This window comes from Prionailurus viverrinus, chromosome B4, assembly GCF_022837055.1.
Source record: "Prionailurus viverrinus isolate Anna chromosome B4, UM_Priviv_1.0, whole genome shotgun sequence".
Taxonomy (NCBI): domain Eukaryota; kingdom Metazoa; phylum Chordata; class Mammalia; order Carnivora; family Felidae; genus Prionailurus; species Prionailurus viverrinus.
In genome coordinates, this window is record NC_062567.1 from 65057895 (window position 1) to 65080550 (window position 22656).

General features: G+C 36.6%; 1 protein-coding gene across 2 annotated transcripts in view; it reads left to right on the plus strand.

Annotated features, from left to right (window-relative positions):
- LRRK2 (leucine rich repeat kinase 2) overlaps nucleotides 1–22656 on the plus strand; it is a 138925-nt gene that overhangs the window by 82188 nt on the left and 34081 nt on the right. For both annotated transcript variants that reach the window (XM_047866488.1, XM_047866489.1), the window contains 9 exons: nucleotides 2539–2740; nucleotides 3778–3866; nucleotides 8849–9036; nucleotides 9884–10038; nucleotides 11155–11301; nucleotides 11444–11635; nucleotides 13100–13246; nucleotides 16895–16995; nucleotides 19777–19967. In XM_047866488.1, the coding sequence (XP_047722444.1) occupies nucleotides 2539–2740; nucleotides 3778–3866; nucleotides 8849–9036; nucleotides 9884–10038; nucleotides 11155–11301; nucleotides 11444–11635; nucleotides 13100–13246; nucleotides 16895–16995; nucleotides 19777–19967 (1412 nt within the window). The remainder of the gene's footprint in view (nucleotides 1–2538; nucleotides 2741–3777; nucleotides 3867–8848; nucleotides 9037–9883; nucleotides 10039–11154; nucleotides 11302–11443; nucleotides 11636–13099; nucleotides 13247–16894; nucleotides 16996–19776; nucleotides 19968–22656) is intronic.

The following is a 22656-nucleotide window of genomic DNA, read 5'->3' on the forward strand; positions in this document are numbered from 1 at the left end:
ACACAATGGTGAATTTCATTGTTAGTCCCTGGTGGTTTCGTTCGTTAGCACTAATGATCAAGGCCATGGCTTATAACTAGGGTCCTGTGTAGCCTGGGCATTCCCAGCATAATTAATAGTGTCCTACTACATTCTCAAAAGCATTCTAATTTGGATGATAAATTACACAGTCACCCTGGTTATAATGTGTTGGCCAGTTAGCTTAGTTCTGTTCCATTTTCACAGATTATGCTCCTATCTAAAACCTAATGAGCCATTTATAAATGTGTTGGTCTTTGTGATGCCCAGGGGGAGAATTTGCATGTTTGTATCTTTCAACACATTTGTCACCATCACTAAAAGGTTTTACCAATGGTGGGTCAGTAGTGGCATCTTATGTAAGAAGAATGATACATTGTTTATTTGCAAATTTTCCTACTCTCTAATTGGACATAGGATTAGAAAGTATTGTGACTTGTAAGAAACAAATACACAAAATTCAGACATCCAATTAAATATTCTTTTTATGCAGGCGGTTTCCTTCTGAGATTGTACCTATACATACAGAACTTTGTTTTTACTTATTATGTTTTAATAGTTCCTATTTTCATCATTTATGTTGGACCATATATCATATTTTTAAAAAGACTTCTTCAAGAATGAGTTTGTTTTGAAAAAGCCTGAATTTAGTTGCAACAAATAGATAAAGTATGGATAGTTTAGTTGAAGTATGGATAAACTGGTTAGTTCAGCTGGCTGGACTAGTACTGCTTTAGTGTAAAGCAATTTATCACTGTCCATCAACAAGACCTGTTTTCCTCCTGAGCTTATGACTGATCACTGAGGCTGATACAAGGAGGTAAAAGAAATGCTTTGAGAAATGGCCATATATTGCTATGGATGTATATTGTTGATGGCTGCACCGTTCTGGCATTTTGGTTTGAAAATCCATTTGATTGCTTTGTAGAATTCTGGCTTTTTCAGGATCACCCAGAATCAATGAGCCTGCCAGAACTAGAATATTGTTTCCTCCTTGAGATGCTTCAACTTGTATTCAAATAGCAGCTTTGAATTTACTGGAGATCACTTTTTGCCCTCTCACTTGTTTTTCATTTTCTCCTTCTCTCTTGGCTCTTCTCTAATCTTTCCCTGTCTTGCCCTTATTAACACGTGCCTTTGCAGACTCTAAAATAAATTTTTTTATTGGCTGTTGGGGACCTCATAATCAAGCTAAAAGGAGAAGTAGGACAAAACAGAGTTCATTGCCAACATTGCCTCTTTCAAACTTGTCCAGCCCATTAGCAGTGGGATCTTTTGCTGGCCCTGTAACTCAGCCATAAAAAGTTCATCCCTTTGCTGTGTAATTTGCTTTCTGTGAGAACCCCTGTTTACTTCCATATGTAGGTTTCTTTCTTGAGTTAGAACACAAACTTCAATATGAATTTCTATTTTATCGTAATTTATGAATGATGAGGAAGGTGAATATGAAAAGTGAAGATTAGTGAAATTGTATTTAATTTACTAGGAGGGCATTGGATACAGGAAAACAATGTTCTGAATGACTGGAGGTGAATATGTAAGTAATAGTATGACTGTTTAAATAAAGCCCCTTAAAGTTCTAGTTAGGAGTAGAAAAAAGAGCAAGTTAAATTTGCATGTGTGTGTGATAAAACCCAATTTCTGTTTATAATAAGTTTAAGAAATTAAGTAGAAATTCTCAGGTAAAAAGAATATAGAATATATACATGGGTTGAGAAATGGGGAGAGTTTGCCACCTGGTGGTTTTCAGAGGCATTTTAGTTACTGTTGTTTCAGTGGCATTTCTATTTAAAATTAGATTTTCCTGGAAAAAAGAAAAAATTGGAAAAGATGTTTTATGATAGAAACTATCATCTTAAAGCTATTCTTTAAAAGTTGTTATTTTTTATATGTACGTAAGTAGACAATGATTATATTGTAAATGTAACAGACCAAAAATCATCCTCTCATGTCAAAATTGTTGGCGTGTAGATGGTTTATTATTTTCCCAAATTTAAAATTCCATGAAAAAGTATTTCTTGGGTGAGGAGATTTCGTGTCTCCTCCTGGGGAGACATGGAATATACACATATCAGGTACATTTTGCAAATAACAAGCACAAAATTTAATGTTTTACTTTGGGGCATGGATATTTTCATCTAATAAATAAGGCCCCAAAGCTCTTGTAATACTTCCTGACTTATTATGGTAGCGTATCTATTGCATATATGTTTAATGTCTTAGAAAATAAAAAATCCTTTCTTTATGATTAGTGATTTATCCTGGAGTATATCATGGATTTTTTTGGGTAGTTAAATATTTCCATACTATTTTGTTTGACAGTTATTTCTAAATTGGCTTCTGTGTTTATATTTTTCTTATTTTAGTATCATTTTATTTATCCTTCACAGCTTAAATAGTTTTACATCACACTTGAATAATATATCAATTTCTGAACAACTATTAGCACTGAATTTACCAACCACCTTCAGGCAGATGAATAAAATGGATTTTTACAGCTTGTCATTTGTAATTACACAGATCCGAGATCAGCCTGTCGTTGGGCAGCTGATTCCAGACTGCTATGTAGAACTTGAGAAAATCATTTTATTGGAACGTAAAAATGTGCCAATTGAATTTCCTGTAATCGACCGGAAACGATTATTACAACTCGTAAAAGAAAATCAGCTACAGTTGGATGAAAATGAGCTTCCTCATGCGGTTCACTTCCTAAATGAATCAGGTTAGTATGTTTGTTACATATTTTTTCAAAACTCCACTGTAGTCATTGTAAAAATGTATCTGAACCTTGTATAGAATTTGCATTCAAAATTTAACAGAATTCTTTGACCACTGACTTTTTCCTTTTGAAAGGTCATCATGTGCAATGACATTGAATCATATGTCATGCCATAGGAAAAAAACATTTAGGAAACCATCTAAGGGCAGTGGTGGGAAAAGTATCTGAGGAGTTAAAACATGTGGGTTCTAGAAATTGACTTAACTATTGAGGAGCTTTGGGACCCCAAGCACAAGCCGTATCCTTTCATGGTATCAATTGAATTTACTGTGTGTGGAAGTTATTTATATACTCTAAAGGGTAAGTATTATTGGGATGGTCTAACTCGGCACTTAGAGAATCAGTGGTACCTGAGACAATAAACCTATTGAATGGCAGATCTTGCCTGTTGCATCACTCATTGTCAGCATGGTCTCACAGATAAAGATGCTTATAGTGGCGTCTGTGCTATTTGTGTACTTGATCAGTATAACCCTGCTAAAAACGTGTGAGTTAATTTGTAGTACTAGGGTAAGTGACTGCAAAGCTGCTTTTAATCCCTAGAGTCTGTTGTATGAAAAATTACCTTCACATGGATTATAATCTGTTCCTTTCCCTCCATTATTCTTAAACTAGTAGCTTTCTGCATTATCCTATGTTTCTTACCTATATTTGAAAATAAGATGGCTTATAGAATATGTTTAGAAAGCCAAAACGTTTTGTGAACTTTTGATTATTTGTAAATATATGAAAGACAGTGCATGCAATTATCTCAAATATGCTTATATATGATCATTTTATGTAGTTCCAAAAATACTTTCTAATACTTGGACTTTAGGGATTGGAAACTGGGATGCTCAGGTTCTAGCCTCAGCTCTTCCGCCAACAGTGCTGAGGTTTCCTCATGTGTAAAATGAAGAGGTTGGACTAGATTCTCTCCAAAGTCCCTTGATAATTGTATCTTCTAGATTCCATGTTTCACTGTTTGATTTTTACTACAGGGGTCCTTCTTCATTTTCAAGACCCAGCGCTGCAGTTGAGTGACTTATATTTTGTGGAACCCAAGTGGCTTTGTAAAGTCATGGCACAGGTTGGTATTTTGTATTTTTGTGGCATAAGGGCAATGACTGAAGAGAGGAACAAGTGACACCCAGAGAACTGAGCATTATAGAGTTTGTATTCAGTTAAAGTAGAAAATCCTATAAATGTAGACTACTGTAGAGCAGTTCATGTAGAAGACTGCATAAAGAAGAGCTTCATGGAAGAAGGGAAAATGTCTGAGAGTTCACTTTAATGTCTTTGTTTCCAACTTGTGAACAGATGTTGTACCACTCTGTTCCACAGTGCTTTTCTAGATCCTTATGACACTTTAGTTTGGTTATTGATATAGTCAGTTGAATGGAAGCTTTGTGAAAATTCTTGGGGCAAATATACATAAGAAAATTGAGTCTATGGATGTAAAACCTTTAACTGGACAACATGGAGGGGAGTTTTGACTCTTGAGTGGATTATAAGCTATAAACGTTTATTGTTTTGAAAACTTTGGATGGTGGTGGTTATGGCTGTTTTTTCTCCATTTATATTTCATATGGAAAGATTTTTTCTTCTGCCAGTGATAATTACCAATGAGATTATCTTAATAGTTAGCATAACCCATCTCTACAGGTTTGCCACAGAAAGCCATTCAATCAGAACGCACTAGCTCAGAGTTTCTCAGTGTCGGCAATATTGACATTTTGGGCCAGATAATTATTTGTTGTGCATTATAGGATGATAGCAGCATCTTTAGTCTCTACTCTCGAGGTGCCAGTAGTACTGACCCAATATGACAAGCATAAATGTGTCCAGAGATCGCCAAACATCAGTGGGGGTGCAGAATCACCCTGGTTGAGAACAGCTGCATCTAGCTTAATCATGAACTGAAGAGAGCTTGGGGAGGCCGTCTCCAGCACATGTATTCACTGGCAACTATTTTGAGTGTGGGCATAATTTAGAGTTTTGCATGTGACTCCCTGAGACCCTAAAATGATTCTATCTGTTTACATTAGAATCATCTCTTCTAATTAAACCATAATAGTCATTAAATTCCCTCAGATAATTTTGAATGATAGTTCCTAAATTTTATCTAAAGAAAAAAAAGGCAGGTAGTTTGAAGAGGGAACTCATTTTGGCCTAAATCCTATATCATGGACCTTGAGAGCATATTGAAATGTATTGCAATTGGCAATTGTAATGTGACAGTAATACCTATTTTGGTAGATATTTTTTAAGTAGATTTTCATCCCTCTGAACATATGCCCTGGAAAGTGTGTTTCCACTCATCTGCTAAATGAGAATGGAGCTGGTAACGTTGACTGGTCCGGAGCACAAGCTCTGTAGTCAGCATGACCCGTGTTCAAATCTCTTCTGTATCCATCCCAACACTGTGACGTTTCTTAATATTTTAAGCCTTTGTTTCTTCACTTGTAAAATAAGGATAATAACAATATTATCTTCTACATTGCTTTCCTAATTCAGTGTAAGTGAGAAGTAACTGTTAGCTAATCTTATGTTTGACCTATTTAGTAATTTAAGGATATTATTTTAGGTAATAAAAAAATTTTTCAAAATTGTAAAGATGTATCCATGTAGTTTTAGAATGTGTGTCAGGTATGGGGCTAAATAAAACATATGTGTAGGTGGGTGCCAAGGGAGTTTTTTAAATTTTTTTTATTTTTTAAATGTTTATTTATTCTTGAGAGAGAGAAACAGAGCATGAGCGGGGGAGGGGCAGAGAAAGAAGGAGACACAGAATCTGAAGCAGGCTTCAGGTTTTGAGCTGTCAGCACAGAGCCTGACATGGGGCTGGAACTCACGAGCCATGGGATCATGACCTGAGCCGAAGTTGGATGCTTAACCTACTGGGCCACCCAGGAGCCCCAGATATAGCAAAGGGAGTTTTAAATATACCCTGAAGATTTTATTGTCCTGTGTGCCACACTATATCAGAAAATGACTAAACTCTATATAGTCAAGGAAAGGCTAAAGTTGCCCCCCAAAATGATGTGTTTCCCTGTGAATTGGGAATAGTTAAAGTTGTACAGATGTGGGTAGTATTAGGGTGTGCGTATCTTCTTCAGTAGAATAAAGAAGTGATTTGTTTCAGAATCACCATCTTCTAACAAAAGCAGCCTTCCATATTACCACAATAAAATCCCTGAAGATTCATGGAGTGATTAAGTTGAAACTCTTATCAGCATAGTTTTACTATAAACATGATAATTTAAGTGAAAATTAAGTCAATAGTTTGAACAGTCCAAAGTTATATTGAGAGATAGATCTAAAGAGCCAGTATGATATTAACTTGAATTTTTTAATAATTTTATAAGTACTATATTTTTATTTATGCTGATATATTAAAATATAATGTCATTTTCACGAACACTTGAAGAGAATGAAAGCTATAAATAATCAAATGAAAACAAGAATGACTTATCTGATACCCATCAACAAAAATAAATAGGCGTATTCACCTCCGTGAATCATCAAAGGAAGGGCAGAAATAATTTCATGGTGCAAAAGCTCTAATGAGCCTCCTACCCTCTCTGTGACCCAGACTATTAGGTCACTAAACTTATTAAAGACATTTCCATCACTGCACAGAGAAGTTTACAAAACTCATTTAAATGTATGATAAAAGAAATATGAAATACACTTATTGAGTTAATCAGGTGGAACATTAAAAAGCTTGCATGGCAATTTAATTTTGATAAAAACTTGGGTGAGGAATCTGGAAAATTCTCTTTTTTGCATAAGTGCATAAGTTAGCATTATAAGTTACTAGGCTGAAGGAATATTAGGTCTTTGAAAGGTGATAAAATTAAGGCAGTGTTTTAGTTTTTTATTGCTATGAAACAAGATACCCCAAAACTTGAGTAAACAAGTAAACTTAAGGTAAAACATCAACACTTTATTGTTTCTCACTTTTCTGTGGATTGACTGTGCTCAGCTGGGTGGTTCTGCTCCACATGGCATTGGCAAGGGTCATTCACTTGGCTTCCTTCATTGAGCGAGGCTGGAAAGTCTAAAAATGCCACACTCACATTTTTGGTATGTTCGTCTTCCTCTGTGTGGCCCCTCATATGACCAGTACTCACAAAGTTTAGGCCCAGAACTGGTAAAATATCAGTTCTGCTATTAGTGACCAGAGTAACCACAAAGCCCGTCCAGATCTAAGAGGAGGAGAATGGATGGATTTAATTTCTCAAAGGATTGAACACCATGCATGTAGAAGATGAGAAGATATTGATGTGTCTATGTTTGTAAACTATCTACTACAAACAGTGGCAGCACACCATAGATCTACTAAAAAATCAAGCACAAACCACCTATTTTAAAATCAATGTGTCTAAATAAAATACATTAGAATAGTATACAATAATGGCTAACATACAAGGGGTTAGTTATGTGCTAATTTAAACATTTTCTCTTGTAATTCTCAGAACAGCTATTTTAATGGTACTATACTAGTCCCCATTTTGAAGATGAAGAAATTGATGGACAGAGAGGTTAAATAATTTATCCAAAGTTACATATTCAGGAAGAAGTATTAGGATTTCAAACCAAGTAGTTTGACTCCAGTGTCTAAAAAACTAACCCCAGGATAAAATGCTCCAAACTTCATTTTACCCGAATTTACTCATCCAACAATATTGACTTGACAGCTACAATGTTCCTGATATTGTTCTGCAGGGAACAAGTTTCCTGCATTCATGAAGCTGACATTCAAGTTGAAGGAAACAACCAACAACCAAACTCTTACAGTGTCAGATGGTAGAGTGCTGTAAAGCAAATATATAATATGGTTAGGGATAGAGAGTGAGTTGTGAGACAAGGAAACTTTAAGAATGCCAGAACAGGGGCGCGTGGGTGGCTCAGTCGGTTAAGTGCCAACTGCAATGTATTCTTTAATGACCCATTATATATTGTCATTAGACACCATTATGTTCAGTCAGTCATGCATTCATTGATTCAATAAACATTATATGTACCAAATAGAGAAATAGAGATGAGTGAGACAAGTCCCTGGGCCTAAGGATTTTGCAATCTAGTGTTTCACTCAACTGCATGATAATGTTCATAATGTTTGCTCCTATTTAAGTAGCCCTTGAACGTTACAGATCTACCAAAGAAATTAAGCACAAACCTCTTTTAAAAATTAGTTTGGCTAAATGAAATGTGATTTCATTTCATTCATCAAGGAATATGTGGATAGTAATGGCTGACATATGAGGGCATACTATATGCTAAAAATTGTCATATGCACTTTGCATGCCTTACGTATGTTACCTTATTTCAGTGTTATGGCAATCTAAGAAGCAGTCACTGTTATTATCTCATTTAAATTGTGGCTTAAGGAAGTTATATACCTTTCTCAAGGTAACAGAGATGGTAGTAGAGCCTGGATATGACCTGGGTTCTTCTGAATTTCTACTTTTAACTCATGATGATAATCAAAGCTCAAAGTATGATCTCTACACTAGAGTCATCTGAGTTTCTTGTTAAACAGATTCTCAAGCTTTATCCCAGACCTATTTCCGACTGAGTGGAGTCCAGCAAAATTCTGTAGTTGCTTTGTTTGAGGACCACAAAACTGTACTATACTGCTTCTCTTCCCATTGATAGAAACCATTTCCTATTATACAAATGTAAAGTAACATTTCTGTGGCAAACCTGTAGTGAGAACAGTCTGGAAGATAATTTCCCTATGAATGTATCATTGATGAGACTATAATAAGGATGAGGGGTGTTGGATTGATCTGTTAATTGGATCTAGGAAAGCTTAAGATTCATTGATTTCAGAGGATATCTATAACATCTGATCTGAAATAACTCCCTTAATTTAATAAATTTTCTGTGGAGGAGTGGTTGTCCCACTGGGCTTCTAGTAAAGAAATGAGGTCCCATGTTGTACTTGACAATGTTAAAATTGTTCTGATCATTTTCACTGAGCAAAGCGACACCAAATGCTTTAAATTCAGAACTTTTCAGAAAATAAATTGGAGTGATTATTTACAAGTTTAAATCTTTCAGATTTTGACAGTGAAAGTGGAAGGCTATCCAAAACATCCTAAGGGAATCATTTCACGTAGAGATGTGGAAAAGTTTCTTTCAAAGAAAAAGAGGTTTCCAAAGAACTACATGTCACAGTACTTTAAACTCCTAGAAAAATTCCAGATTGCCCTGCCAATAGGAGAAGAATATTTGCTGGTTCCAAGCAGGTAAACCTAAACTTAAAATTTCAATTACCTTGTGGAGACTCACCATCTGTTATGTATTTTAATTGTCAAAATAACTTTTGTTTATGATAAATGTACTAATTTTATTTTGCTTCTGGTGTACACATTCTACTGAAGTATAACATTTACTTTTAGTGAAAACACTGCATTTGACATTTTAAAGATACAGTGAAACTTGTTTTATGTATATAGTTTGGTTTGCTACTGCTTAAATTACTTAAAGGTAAATAGTGATTATTCTGTGTGTGTTCATGTGTGTTCTTACATGGCATTGAGAGATTTATATTAGACAGGTTCTGGGAAGATACTGAGTTTTCACCAGAAGAATTTAAGGCAATGAATTTTCAGTGGGAGCGGCAACACAGTGGAGGCCTTGGTTCTAACCTTTTATTATAGAAGGTTGCTTTATATGTTATTAGTAGGAAATGTTATAAGGTATGTGATACTGAAAAGTGTAAATTGCATTGATTGCTACATGATATCCAATTCCAAAAATACATATATATTTTTTTTCTAGGACTTGCATTTTTTAAGTTTTATATAATCGCTTCAAACTTGTCTCTGCATGACTAATTGTAATAATTTATTTATTAGTTTAAAGAGGATTACTGAAAAAATTTCATGCATCTGAGCATGCATTTGAATTGATTAAATAGCCATTGAATTTTTTGAGGAAGAAAGGACATGTAGCAAAAGAACATTATAAAAAAGTGCAATAAGCTAGAATATTTATTCTTCAACTCATTGATTCTCAAGTTGTAAAGCACTTTGGTTAGCATGGTTGGGTGTATTATGAAGCCGTATAATGCTGATGTCCTTTTCTCTTTAGTTTGTCTGACCACAGGCCTGTGATAGAGCTCCCTCATTGTGAGAACTCTGAAATTATCATTCGACTATATGAAATGCCTTATTTTCCAATGGGATTTTGGTCAAGGTTAATCAATCGATTACTTGAAATTTCACCTTACATGCTTTCAGGAAGAGGTATGTATTTAATGAAGACTTAATATTTGAGAAATTAGGGGGAAAGCATATTAAAATTAATATGTCATTTTCAGAGTTTATTTATTTGTAAGGCCACTGAAAATCAGAAAAGAAGCTCAAAAGACTTCAGAGTAGCCAAGATAAAGACAGATAGGCTCATATAAGTTCATGTGGTTTGTCAAAAAGGAAATTTTTCAGGTCCTCACTCAAAGCCTATTTGTTTTTATTTTAGACACATTTATAACAAGTATGAATGTCTTGCTTTCCAAGCCCAAGTAGACCATAAGCAACAATTTTAGAAAGTGAGATTACTAGGAGTCATGGCATATAAACACACACACACACACACACACACACACACACATACATACATACATACAAATGAACAAAATAAAACTAGAAATGACTGTCACTGCAAAGCCAGGGAGTTTTATTTAACAAGGTAACAGGTTGTGGCCATTCAGACCATTCGGTGTAGAAACAATAATAGTTCTCTTCTGCTGCACCATCCCTGAGGGATTTACAAAAAAAAAAAAAAAAAAAAAAAAGCGGGGGGGAATAAAAATGAGTGTTTATAATGCTAGTGCTTCCTTCTAGAAGACAGAGAGATCTTAGTGCTCCACAGGGAAAAATGCCATTTTGGGGGGTTAAAAATCAGCTTTATGGAGGTACTACTATATTCTGAAATAAGCCTTATCTTGCTTGCAACTGATCAGTATATAAGTAGTTACATTGCATTAAAATGAAACATTCAGGAAGTTTTTATTGTAGCCTGGCCAACAACCTCCTTTTAAAAGTTGTAAGAATTTACTTATGATTCTTTATCTTCTATTAATATACATATTACACTACTTAACATCATGAACCTGAAATCCCTCTGAGGTTACCTACCGGGCATTTTGTTTATTTCATTGCAAAATTAAGGATAAAATACTTAATTTCATGTATAATAGATACAGATGAGGACTTGTGTCATTAATGATTCCAATACTTTGTTTCAAACAAATATAGCTCTATTAGTCAAATGTGGTATGTGCAGTGATTTTTCTGCCCCTTTATTTTATGGAATAGTTAATGATTAATAGATTCATTTGGGTCCATTTAAACTTCTTTCAGAACGAGCACTTCGCCCAAACAGAATGTATTGGCGACAAGGCATCTACTTGAATTGGTCTCCTGAAGCTTATTGTCTGGTAGGATCTGAAGTTTTAGACCATCACCCAGAGAGTTTCTTAAAAATTACAGTTCCTTCGTGTAGAAAAGGTAAGGAAATTAATTCAACTTTGAATTGTACCACTAAAGAAATCTAAACTTTTCTTTTTATACTTACAGATCCTCTTTTCTAGCTTTGCAACATGACGAGGTTCGGGTAGGGTGTTAATGAGATCTTTTTTGGATTATGTAGGCTGTATTCTTTTGGGCCAAGTTGTGGACCACATTGATTCTCTCATGGAAGAATGGTTTCCTGGATTACTGGAAATTGATATCTGTGGTGAAGGAGAAACTCTGTTGAAGAAATGGGCATTATATAGTTTTAATGATGGTGAAGAACATCAAAAAATCTTGCTTGATGACTTGATGAAGAAAGCAGAAGAAGGTAGTGTTGATACAATTTCACATGTTTTTAACTGATCCTTTTAGTATTTGTGGAATTTTGCAATGAATGTAAAAATAATTCTTACCTCTAAGGTATGAGTTAGAGGATACTGCATTCAATTACGGAGATCAAAGGTGGATTGTATTTGTTACCAAAAAGACCTTTGTGTTCTAAATTCAGAAGATTTTTGGTTTGAGAGTTTGAATACTGGCTCATTGAGCAAAATAATCTCATCTGTGAAATGGGAATACTAAAACCTACCTTATAGAATTGTTAATGAGGATTAAAATAGATGATGCATGCTTCCATAATTTGGCTATTGTAAATAATGCTTCAGTAAACATGGGGGTGCATATATCTTTTCAAAACAGTGTTTTTATTTTCTTTGGGTAAATATCTATAGAATCACATGGTAATTCTATTTTTAACTTTTTGAGGAACCTCCATACTGTTGTCCTCAGTGGCTGCACCAGTTGGTATTCCTACCAACATCACTTGAGGGTTCCTTTAGTTTCACATCCCTGCCAACACTTGGTATTTCTTGTTTTTGATTGTAGTCATTCTGACAGGTGTAAGGTGATAACTCATTGTGGTTTTGATTTGCATTTCCCTGATGATTAGTGATGTTGAGCAACCCAAGTGTCCATCTATAGATGTTTTTGTAAAGAAGATGTGGTGTGTACACACACACACACACACACACACACACACACACACACAGGAATATTACTCAGCCATAAAAAGAATGAAATCTTGCCATTTGCAACAACATGGATGAACCTAGAGAGTATAATGCTAAGTGAAATAAGTCAGACAGAGAGAGACAAATACCATATGATTTCACTCATATGTGGAACTTAAAAAATAGAACAAATGAACAAACAAAGAAAAAAAAGGAGACACAAAAACCCCAGATGCTTACATACAGAGAACAAACCGGTGGTTCCCAGAAGGCAGGTGGGTTGCGGGATGGGTGAAATAGGTAAAGGGAATTAAGAGTACACTTATCATGATGAGCACTGAGAAATGTCAAGAATTTTTGAATCATTATATTATATGCCTGAGACTAATATAACACTTTATATTAATTATACTTGCATAAAAAATAAAATAGATGATACATAGAAATAACTTACAACTTGTTAACCATATAATAAGTGCCCCCATGAAGGTGGTTAAGAGAATAGATTATTTCCTAATCTATGTCAGATAGTCTGCGGCAGTTCTGAACTCTAGTTTCTAATGAGTGAACCTAGGAATGAGTTTTTAACATTCCAGGTAGGTAGGTATTAATTAAACCTTTAAAACTTTCTCAAATTTTCTAGAGAAAAATAGGATTGGTAAGATAACCTAAGAGAGTGATTAGAAATCGTAGGAAATGTGATTATTTTTGTAAGTCAAAAGCGCACATTTACGTTCATCCTTCAAAGTCTGCTTGTAATAAATGTTTTATGTACTTCTCAGGAGACCTTCTAGTCAATCCGGAGCAACCAAGGCTCACCATTCCTATATCTCAAATTGCTCCTGACTTAATTTTGGCTGACCTGCCTAGAAATATTATGTTGAATAATGATGAATTGGAATTTGAACAAGCTCCAGAATTCCTCTTAGGTAACTGTTTTTGTTGGTTTGAGAATAAAAACTAGGATATAATTTTTCCTTATAATCTAGAATATATTCAAATATAATTATATTATCATAGTTTTTAGTGTCTTCATATATTTGTTATAATGGAATGATATTATCGTTATAATGATATAATGTTATTATAGTGATATAATGATTAATGTTATAATTGGAATGATATATTTTAAAGTAACGTGTCACATAAAGAATTTGATTTTCACACATTCTAATAGACTAGGTTCGAGATAAGAATGCGGCTACAATAAAAGCACACATTTGTGAAATATATCCTTGCATTTGCTTTAAGTGCCAGAAATGGGGGAGGGAGATAAGGAGATTTTCAGTTGTGTAATGCAGTCATTTTTCAGTCTCAGACAGAATAAGTAAAGGAAGAACACCTCTAGGTACTCATAGTAGCAGTTTTGTACCTTAGGGTGACAGGCATGAATTCTCATAAAAATATTCATAAAACAATTTGGGATTAAAAATTCAGAAGCATTAATTTGGTGACATACTCAAGTTCTAAGCCTTCTTGAGGGTCATTGGGAACTGTGAAGAGCACTGATTTAATGTAAACTATTTGAGGACAATTCTGGCTTTACTTTGTGGAATATTGGTTGTTGTCTGTGTATACACTTCATTTTAATAAAATTTCCACAGAGAATGCCTGAAACATGTCAATACATTAAAACTATTAACAGAGAATGTCTAAAATTTGGGGCATGACATGTAAAGGTAAATAAACTGCTTGGTACCTTTATTCTTTACATAGAGAATTTTAGAATGAATGTTTTGGAACTCTGGAAATGAATATATTAGTAGTAGTGGGTTAACACCAAATGCTGAATAGTCAATGCCAAATCCTAGATCTTAACCAACACCAGACTTGACCTGTGATTCAAAGGGTGCAGGTAAATACCACACATACATATTCTTTCTCTGAAGGAGTCTCAAGCCATCAGACAAAGCTCCCCAAAATATCTTTTATTAGTGCATTAAGATGAGTTTCATATATAGGACCCTTTGCACAGCATATGTAGAAATGCTCACAAAGTTTGTTTTTAAGCACCTGTGGGATTTTTTTTTCAGTTTTATTGATATAATTGACATACAGCACTGTAGAAGTTTAAGGTATACAGCAAATGATTTGACTTTACATATATCATGAAATGACTACCACAGTGAATTTAGTTAGAATTGGTCATCCCATTTAGATGCAAAATAAAAGAAAAAGAAACAAATACATTTTTTTTATTTGTGTTGAGGTCTCATAGATTAACTAACTCTCTTAACAACTTTCAACATGTTGTCATGCTGGACATTCCATCCCCAGTATTTTTTTATCTTATAACTGGAAGTTTGTACCTTTTGACCACCTTCAAAAGCACCTGTGTTCTGTATTTCATTAATTACACAGCAAGTGAAGTGTTTATATAAGTACTCCTCATTCTCTAGTCTCATGCCCCATAGACCCATAAATTTCATGTTCATTCACAATCTAGATCAGGGTTTCTCAAACTCTGCACTGTTGCCACTTTAGACTGAATAAATCTTTGTTATGGGGGCAGTCCTGTGCATTGTAGAATGTTTAGTAGCATCTTTGGCCTCTACCTACTAGATGTTAATGGTATCTCCTCACCTCCCCCTCCCCAGGTGTGACAATCAAAAATATCTCTGGACATTGAAAAAGATAGGGGGTAGGGGTAGGGGAGCAACATCACCCTAGTTGAGAATCACTGATGTAAATAAATGAGATATATCCTTCCAAAAACATTTTATGGGGCACCTGAGTGACTCAGTTAAGCGTCCCACTTTGGCTCAGGTCATGATCTCACAGTTCGTGAGGTTGAGCCCCGCTTTGGGCTCTGTGCTGACAGCGTGGAGCCTCTGCCTCGATCCTCTGTGTCCCTCTCTTGCTGCCCTTCCCTCGCATGCTCTTGTGCTCTCTCTCAAAAATAAACATTAAAAAATATTAAAAACATTTTATAATCAGAGACTCCCCATTCATTATTTGTAGTATGCTAGGGTAATATGATAGAGGTCATTCATTTCCATTTTCCTTGTAGGGTGGGAGTGAATTTCAAGCCTTCAGTTGACATTTTCCTTCTGACATAGCAGTTCCTATATGACACTTCTTAATAGATTTGTGTATATTAATAGACTTGTTTTATGAATATATTTTTAATGTGCATTGTTTCTGAACATATAATATATACTTACGTGTACTTATAGAGATTAAAATACGCAATTAATACAAATACAAAAATATTTTAAAAATGTAAAATATCTAAGCTTCCCATAGATGCATAATTTCACCACTTAGACATAAGAGGTCTCAACATGGTTCTATTTCTTTGTAGATTTTTCTGAGTTCGTTCACTTATGTCGGTCAAGTGCTTATATTTCAAAACACTGTATGAGAATCACAAATATTGTACAAAGGCTATACTGTATGTCAGTGAAGAGTAATAGCCCATGGAGCTGATCATGGTTGATTTCTCAGGCCTTGCTATCTCAGTATGTATTGTACTTTATAGACTTGATAAACACTACACAGTTGAGATGATGGAGCAATGGAGCTCTTTAAGTAACTGCATAACAAGGGCATGGAAGCCTGAAGATACCAAGCATGATGAGGAGATTTTGGCTCTTTCAGTTTTCCAGGATAGTTGTCCTCAACCCTGGCTGGTTGGTCATTACTATCACCTAGGGAATTAAAAGAAAATCTTAATGACCAGTAACTCCTGTGATTAATTAGGTCAGAATCTTTGAGGGTGGACTCAGACATTGGTATTTTTAGAAGCTCCTCAGGTATCTCCTGCAGCCCAGACCCAGAGCACTACTGGGCTGGAGCCTAGGGAATGAGCAGTAGGGCAGGAAGAGAGCCTCAGGGGAAATTCGGAGCTACAGGTTAGATATGTGCCTGATTTGGGATGTTATTAGGCATACAGCATAGAATAATGTGTTTTTGAACAAAAAAGTGTCACAAAGTGTGATTATAGGGAGATTGATTTTGCAGGTGAGGTAGACTGAGTTGGAGGTAATGAACTCAGAATGCCTCCATGGTCTAGGCAGAAAGAACCAAGGGAGTGGAAATGGAAAGGAGGCATGGGGCAAAGAGCTAAGATGATTTTTTGGTTTTGAGTCCATAATGACCACAAAAAAAATTTTTTTTTTAAATAAGATATGTGAAATGGAATAAAAACTAGTTTGGAGACAAGATAATGAATGTGGCTTGTGATGGAGCATGGTCGAGATTTGGAAGGGCATGCCAGTGGTCTCCAATGCAAAGTTGTAAATATAGGATAGAGCTCAGAAGTGGCTTGTGGCTGTAAATTAAGATGTGGAAACACTCAATGTATCGGAATTGATGGAGTTAGGGAGTCGGTGACGTAATTGCGTGCGGAGTGTGTAGATGGAAGATGAGAAGGTTGAAACACAATCTTCAGGTGCATTGTAGTTCACACAGTAGCAGAAGGAAGAGGAAGCATCAAAGGAGACTTGATTCAATGAAACACATGGGTCAGATTTCTCTTCATGTATAAAACATATATAATCACAACCAAAATAATTTATCTAGCTTTTCTGCTTAGACAGATTAACAGAAGTGCTTTGTACTTTTCTTTTCAAAAGGTGATGGCAGTTTTGGATCTGTTTATCGAGCAGCCTATGAAGGAGAAGAAGTGGCTGTGAAGATTTTCAATAAACATACATCACTTAGATTGTTAAGACAAGTAAGAAATCCAATATTACTACATTAAATCGGACATGTTAACCTCCTGGAGCTCTGGTTTTGCATGTGTTTATGAAAATGCAAAATGATCACATTTCCCCCCAAAGTCTACCTGAGTTTAGTTATGAAATCCCACTTTTGTCCCTCTTTATGGAGTAAAAAAAAAAAGAGATTGTTTTGTTTCTCCTGTTGAAAAACAAAGAAAAGGCAGTATTCTGAGAATTTTTGTCCCAAGCTTCACAGTTACCTCCCCCAAGTACAGAAGAAAAGAAGGTACCTCTTTTGAGGTCCTGTGTTTCAAAGGAACCAAATCCGATACGCATTTAAAAATCTCTCTTGGCTTCACTTATATCACATGTTCTTTTCTCCATAAGCACTTATGTCCAGGATAGTGCTTTGCACCGATGGACTTAGGCCTGTGTTACTCAATCAGTCTCTATGGTAACGTGAATGCTATTATTTAGAATATTCCCACCTTTTCCCGAGGCTGGGGTTAGAGTCAGTTCTTCCTAAGTTCATGGGCTACTGGGGTGAGGATTGAATGCCTCAGCAAAAATCAAAGTACCCTTAGGAGGAAAGAAAAGTGAGTGGATATTGGATGCAAAGCAAACAGTGGTCATTCCAGTACCCTGTCTGGTTTTGAGTACCAATGAGGATTTACTCTGTTTTCTGAGTCTTTCCTGACAGTAGGAATGAGAGAGAGAGAGAGGGTAAGAAGAGGGGTAAAATCCAATTCAAATTCTGTAATCTTATGCCAGAACTCAACTATGTTTTTGAATCTATTCATTCTTACTTAAAGAAAATAATTTGTGCCTAAATCTAAAACTAAATGACATGTGCAAGCTAAAACAAAACAAAACAAAACAAAACCAGTTACAATACATTAATTATGGATTATGAAAATAATTCCATGTCTGTGTAAAATATCCTGGAGTAATTTTATTAGTAATACTAAAAGCTACACTGTGGCTTTACAGATAAGTTAATAAACATTTTATATATAGAAGCAAGTCTATGAACCAAATCTGGGCACAGTCTTTTTCAATCTGTAGGCAATTGGTTGTATAAATTGATTTTTCAGCCTTGGTCATTAGTCTTCAATGTATGTTCCAAATTTTATTCAGTGTGCTCAGGGAACCCTGTTGGAAATCAAAACATTAAGAATGTATACAGGACTGAGTAGTGTGTAGGCAGCTAGGGGAACCAAGGAAATGATAGAAGAAATAGTAAGAGTAGAGTGTACATAATGTGCTTCTTTAAAAAAAAAAAGAAAGAAAGAAAAGGAAAGCACTGCAGTGTTCAGGGCCACATTCTGAGGGTCATTCTCCCAGTGGTCATGAACTGGGGCTGATCTATTACAGTCTCCTGCTCCTTTCTCTTTGAAATCAGTGAGCTGCTTTTCTAGGATGGAAAATTTGGATTCAGCTTCTGTCTGTGCCTATGAAAGAAAATGGACCTAACTTGACTGGTTCTCATCAGTTTTAAACAACTGGGATAATCAGACAGAGGCAAAAAAAAAAAAAAAAAAAAAAAAAAAAGGTTTTTATCCACTGAGGAAATATGATTGCAGTCTGTAGCTTTTGTTCTTGGAAAATCCCCGCTCAGGGTATTCAGCCTTTCTTCTTCAGCTTGCAGAATTCTCCACACTGCACTTTCCTGACAAATGCAGTTGGCACTGATACTCCCCATCTTTGAAGCTGGTTTTTAAGAAGCAGAGGTTCTGCAGACAGAAATCACAGTTTATAACATGAATCAATTTAATATCACATGAACTATAAATTTCAACTAAATTAGGGCTTCAGAGTAAAGTGAAATATGCAGAATAAAGTATATATGGAATTCACAAACCACATATAAAGGAGATTGTAAAGTCTCACAGGATGTGGTCTAGGGAGAGGATTACATCAGAATGGCGACCTCTCTGTTCAAGCTAAAATGGTATCTGACTTTTTGGAGAGAGATTCTTGCAGCTGGGGATTGCTTTAGCGAGGGTGTTTCAAGGCAGGTTACTCTCAGAAAGTAAGAGTATTTGAGCTAAGATCAGAATGATGAGAAGCCTTCAGAAAGGTGAAGGGGTTTCAGAGCATAGAGACCAGCAGGGGCAAAGGCTCAGTGGCTGGAATGAAGGAGCTGGGCATGTGCAGTGAATTGAATGAACACCAGTGTGGCAGAAGGGTGCCCATGAAGAGGAGAAGACACAGAAGGAGATGGGTTTTGAGAGATGGGCCGGGACCAGATCAGGTCAGGCCATGGAGGCTGTGTGAGTACACAGGGTTTTAATTCAAAAGTAACTGAAAGTTATTAGAGAAGTTTCAAGAGGAGTGATACCATGTATTCCCATGGGCTTAGACACCCATGGGCTTTTCTAGTCATTAAACCAGAAATGATAGGCAGGTGGTACCTCACATACCCATTGCAGTTGATTAGTAGCAGCTGCTCAGAATCCTGGCCTGAGAAGGACTCTGTGGCTAACTAGGATTCATTAGATAAGATTGACGTGACCTGATCGTGTGACCACAGCAGGGGTACTGACCCTGCATTAAATGTTCTGAAAAACGCAAAGCAATAAGGAAAGATAGAACTTAACATTTTCATTCAGAATACGTTTTTAAAACCAGTCATTTATTCCTGAATATGTGGAAGATACAAAAAAGATTAAAGAAGAAATGGAACATTTGCTATAATCCAGTTACCCAGAGAAAACCACACTCAAAGTGTTGAGACACTTAAGGAAGGAGGTACTGGGGCTATAGTACTCTTAAATGGTTTTTTCCCTTTGTAGGAGCTGGTGGTCCTTTGCCACCTCCACCACCCCAGCTTAATATCTTTGCTGGCGGCTGGGATTCGTCCTCGCATGTTGGTGATGGAGTTAGCCTCCAAGGGTTCACTGGACCGCTTGCTTCAGCAGGACAAAGCCAGTCTCACCAGAACCCTACAGCACAGGATTGCACTCCATGTGGCTGATGGCTTGAGGTAATTAATTAGGTCATATGGTTTTCTACTCTGTGTGTGACAAGAGTGAGCCTCAACTTCCTCCCAGGGCTTGGAGAATAGCACTTTCCAGTAATATCATGTCCCAGTAACATTTCACAAACAACTTGAGGGAAAAATTACCATTTCCCTGAACAGATTTTGTAATTCCATAAAATAAGAGTAGGAAGACCATGCAGAACGTCATAGTTAGTTGAGTAGAATTTGGGGGGCACCTGGGTGGCTCAGTCGGTGAAGCGTCCAATTCTTGATTTTGGCTCAGGTCATATCTCATGGTTCGTGGGTTCGGGCCCCGCATCGGACTCTACGCTGACAGTGCAGAGCCTGCTTGGAATTCTTTCTCTGCCCCTCCTCCACTTGCACTTTCTTTTTCTCTCAAAATAAATAAAATTAAATTAAAAAAAAAAATAATTTGGGCCCAGGAAACCTGTTCCAGAGCTCATTTTCTTAAAACTGTAGTGACCTCCTTGCCCTATAAAAATACAGGTTAAATTTCAAAGTGCCAAGGAAAGTGTCAGGTATCATGGACAATTCTAATAAGGAAAGATTGGTCCATATTTCTGAAGGGGACTGGAGTGATTTTCTGTGTCCAAGGCATACCCAATCCTGCAGCCAGCTGGTACCACAACAGAGTGCCGGGGAGGCAGCACCAAAGAGCAGAAGGGCCACGGTCTTGGGAGACAGAGGGACTAGGAGAAGTCATGGCTCCACACACATACCTGTGATTTTATACCTCCGAAACTCATCTGTCAGAGTCTGTAAACTGTGACTAATACAGTGTGTGACATTTCAAGGACTTTGTGATAATTGGAGACATCCCAGATTAAAGTCTGGATTTCCTTCTCCACCACTGTCCCCGTCTCCAGTCACACACTTATTTCACCTTGGAGTCGTCCTTCCTTCCTTCCTCTCTCTCACATCCCACACCTAATCCTTCAGCAAATACTTTCAGCAGTGCCATCAAAACCTATCTTCATGAAGCTACTCCTCACAGCCTCTCTGCCCACCTGCAGTGTCTGAGCCGCCGTCATGGCTCCTTGTCTAACCAGCCCACTTGCTCTCACCTTTGCCCCGTATTCCTGTTCACATGGCAGTGGCCAGGGGGCTTTTCTATGTGGAAATTGGCTCAAGTCTTTGTCCTGTTTTCAACCCTCTCCTATCTCATTCTTCAGTCGCTGTGCTCAGCCACTTGCTTCTCTGAAGTTTCTCGGATGTGCCCAGGGCTTTATACCAGCTCTTCTCTGGACCAGGAGAGCCCGCCCCCCAGATATCCTCTTGGCTCACTTCTCATTTCTTTCAGGTCTCCTCTCAGAGGGGATGTCCCTGTCCACCTTATGTCTCTCTGGCACCTGTGGCACTGATCACTGCCTGCTGTTCTTTATATTTTCGTTTAAAGAGTTTGTTCATTATCTGTCTCTGCTGCTGGAAATCTAAGGGCCATGATAGGACTTGCCATCTTGTTCACCTTCATATCCCTGGCACCTGGAATGGTGAACCCCCAGTAAATATGTGTGGGCAGTAGAGAGAGATGGAGATAGGAGAGAGGGAAGAATACAGTACCTGGCACATATAACCACACAGTGAATGCAAATTTCTTTCCCTTCCTTCCCTTCTGAAATACGGTGACTATTCCTCTCAGGCAGTGTCCAGAAATGTGAATGGAATAGATGGCAAGGAACACAAAGAAACACTGCTCACAAACAAATAAGACCAAACCAGGAAGATACAACTTAATAGTGTATAGAGACTATAAAAGACACATAAAATAAATAGGTTTTCCTTTTTGGAAAGACTCCGGAAACTGCCAAAAATCATACAGATTATTAATGAAACAGTATTGCGGAGGTTTGGATTTGGGTTGGTATATCTGCTTTTGAACACCAGGGGGAACCATGTGTTAAATTAATCCAGATAACAGGCAACAACCTCTGGTGTATTTCAGAGCGGGATCAGTCACTTTCCTAAGTCCAGATCTTAGTTTTCCCCTAATTCTTGCAAATAATTCCCAGAATGCTTATTTATAAAATGATGAATTTCTATCTTTCATTCACCACCATGTGAAAGACCTCACCTCTAAGGTAGCTTTTCTGGTTCTCTGAGACCTTACTTTAACAACTTCTGCAGTTTCTGATGAAGTAAATGAAATCTCAACATATTTTGCTTTAATTCACCTGATTTCTTCTCAGCCGAATGCCAAGACAGCTTTCTGGGTCTTGTGCCACAAGAAGCTAGTAGATTTCGGTAGCTTTCAGTCTTCTACCAGCACTAAGTATATTTTTAAAAACTGAGCATTAATGTTTGTTTCCTCAAATTTCAGCATAGAACTGTAAATACAGAGGTAGAAAGAGACAATAATGTCACACTCCTCTGGAGTCCCTTAAATGATGGAGCTGTTTAGAAAGATATACAAAACTTTTTTCACATTACATATTCTATCTCTTACAGTATTGCCTACACTCTTAGCTTTCATTCCTAATTCAGTCTTCTCCCTAGAGCTATTTATCGTAATTCTCAGTTACCTATGAAGATATGGTCACTTGTATTTTCCATAAGTTTCTTTGTTTCAGTATTTACAAAATTGAGTTTATTCTCTCTGCTACTTCCTCCCGCCATGAATCTGTTCTTTCCCTTGTGTCTTCCACTTGCTGACGGCAATCCCTGTAGTCACATC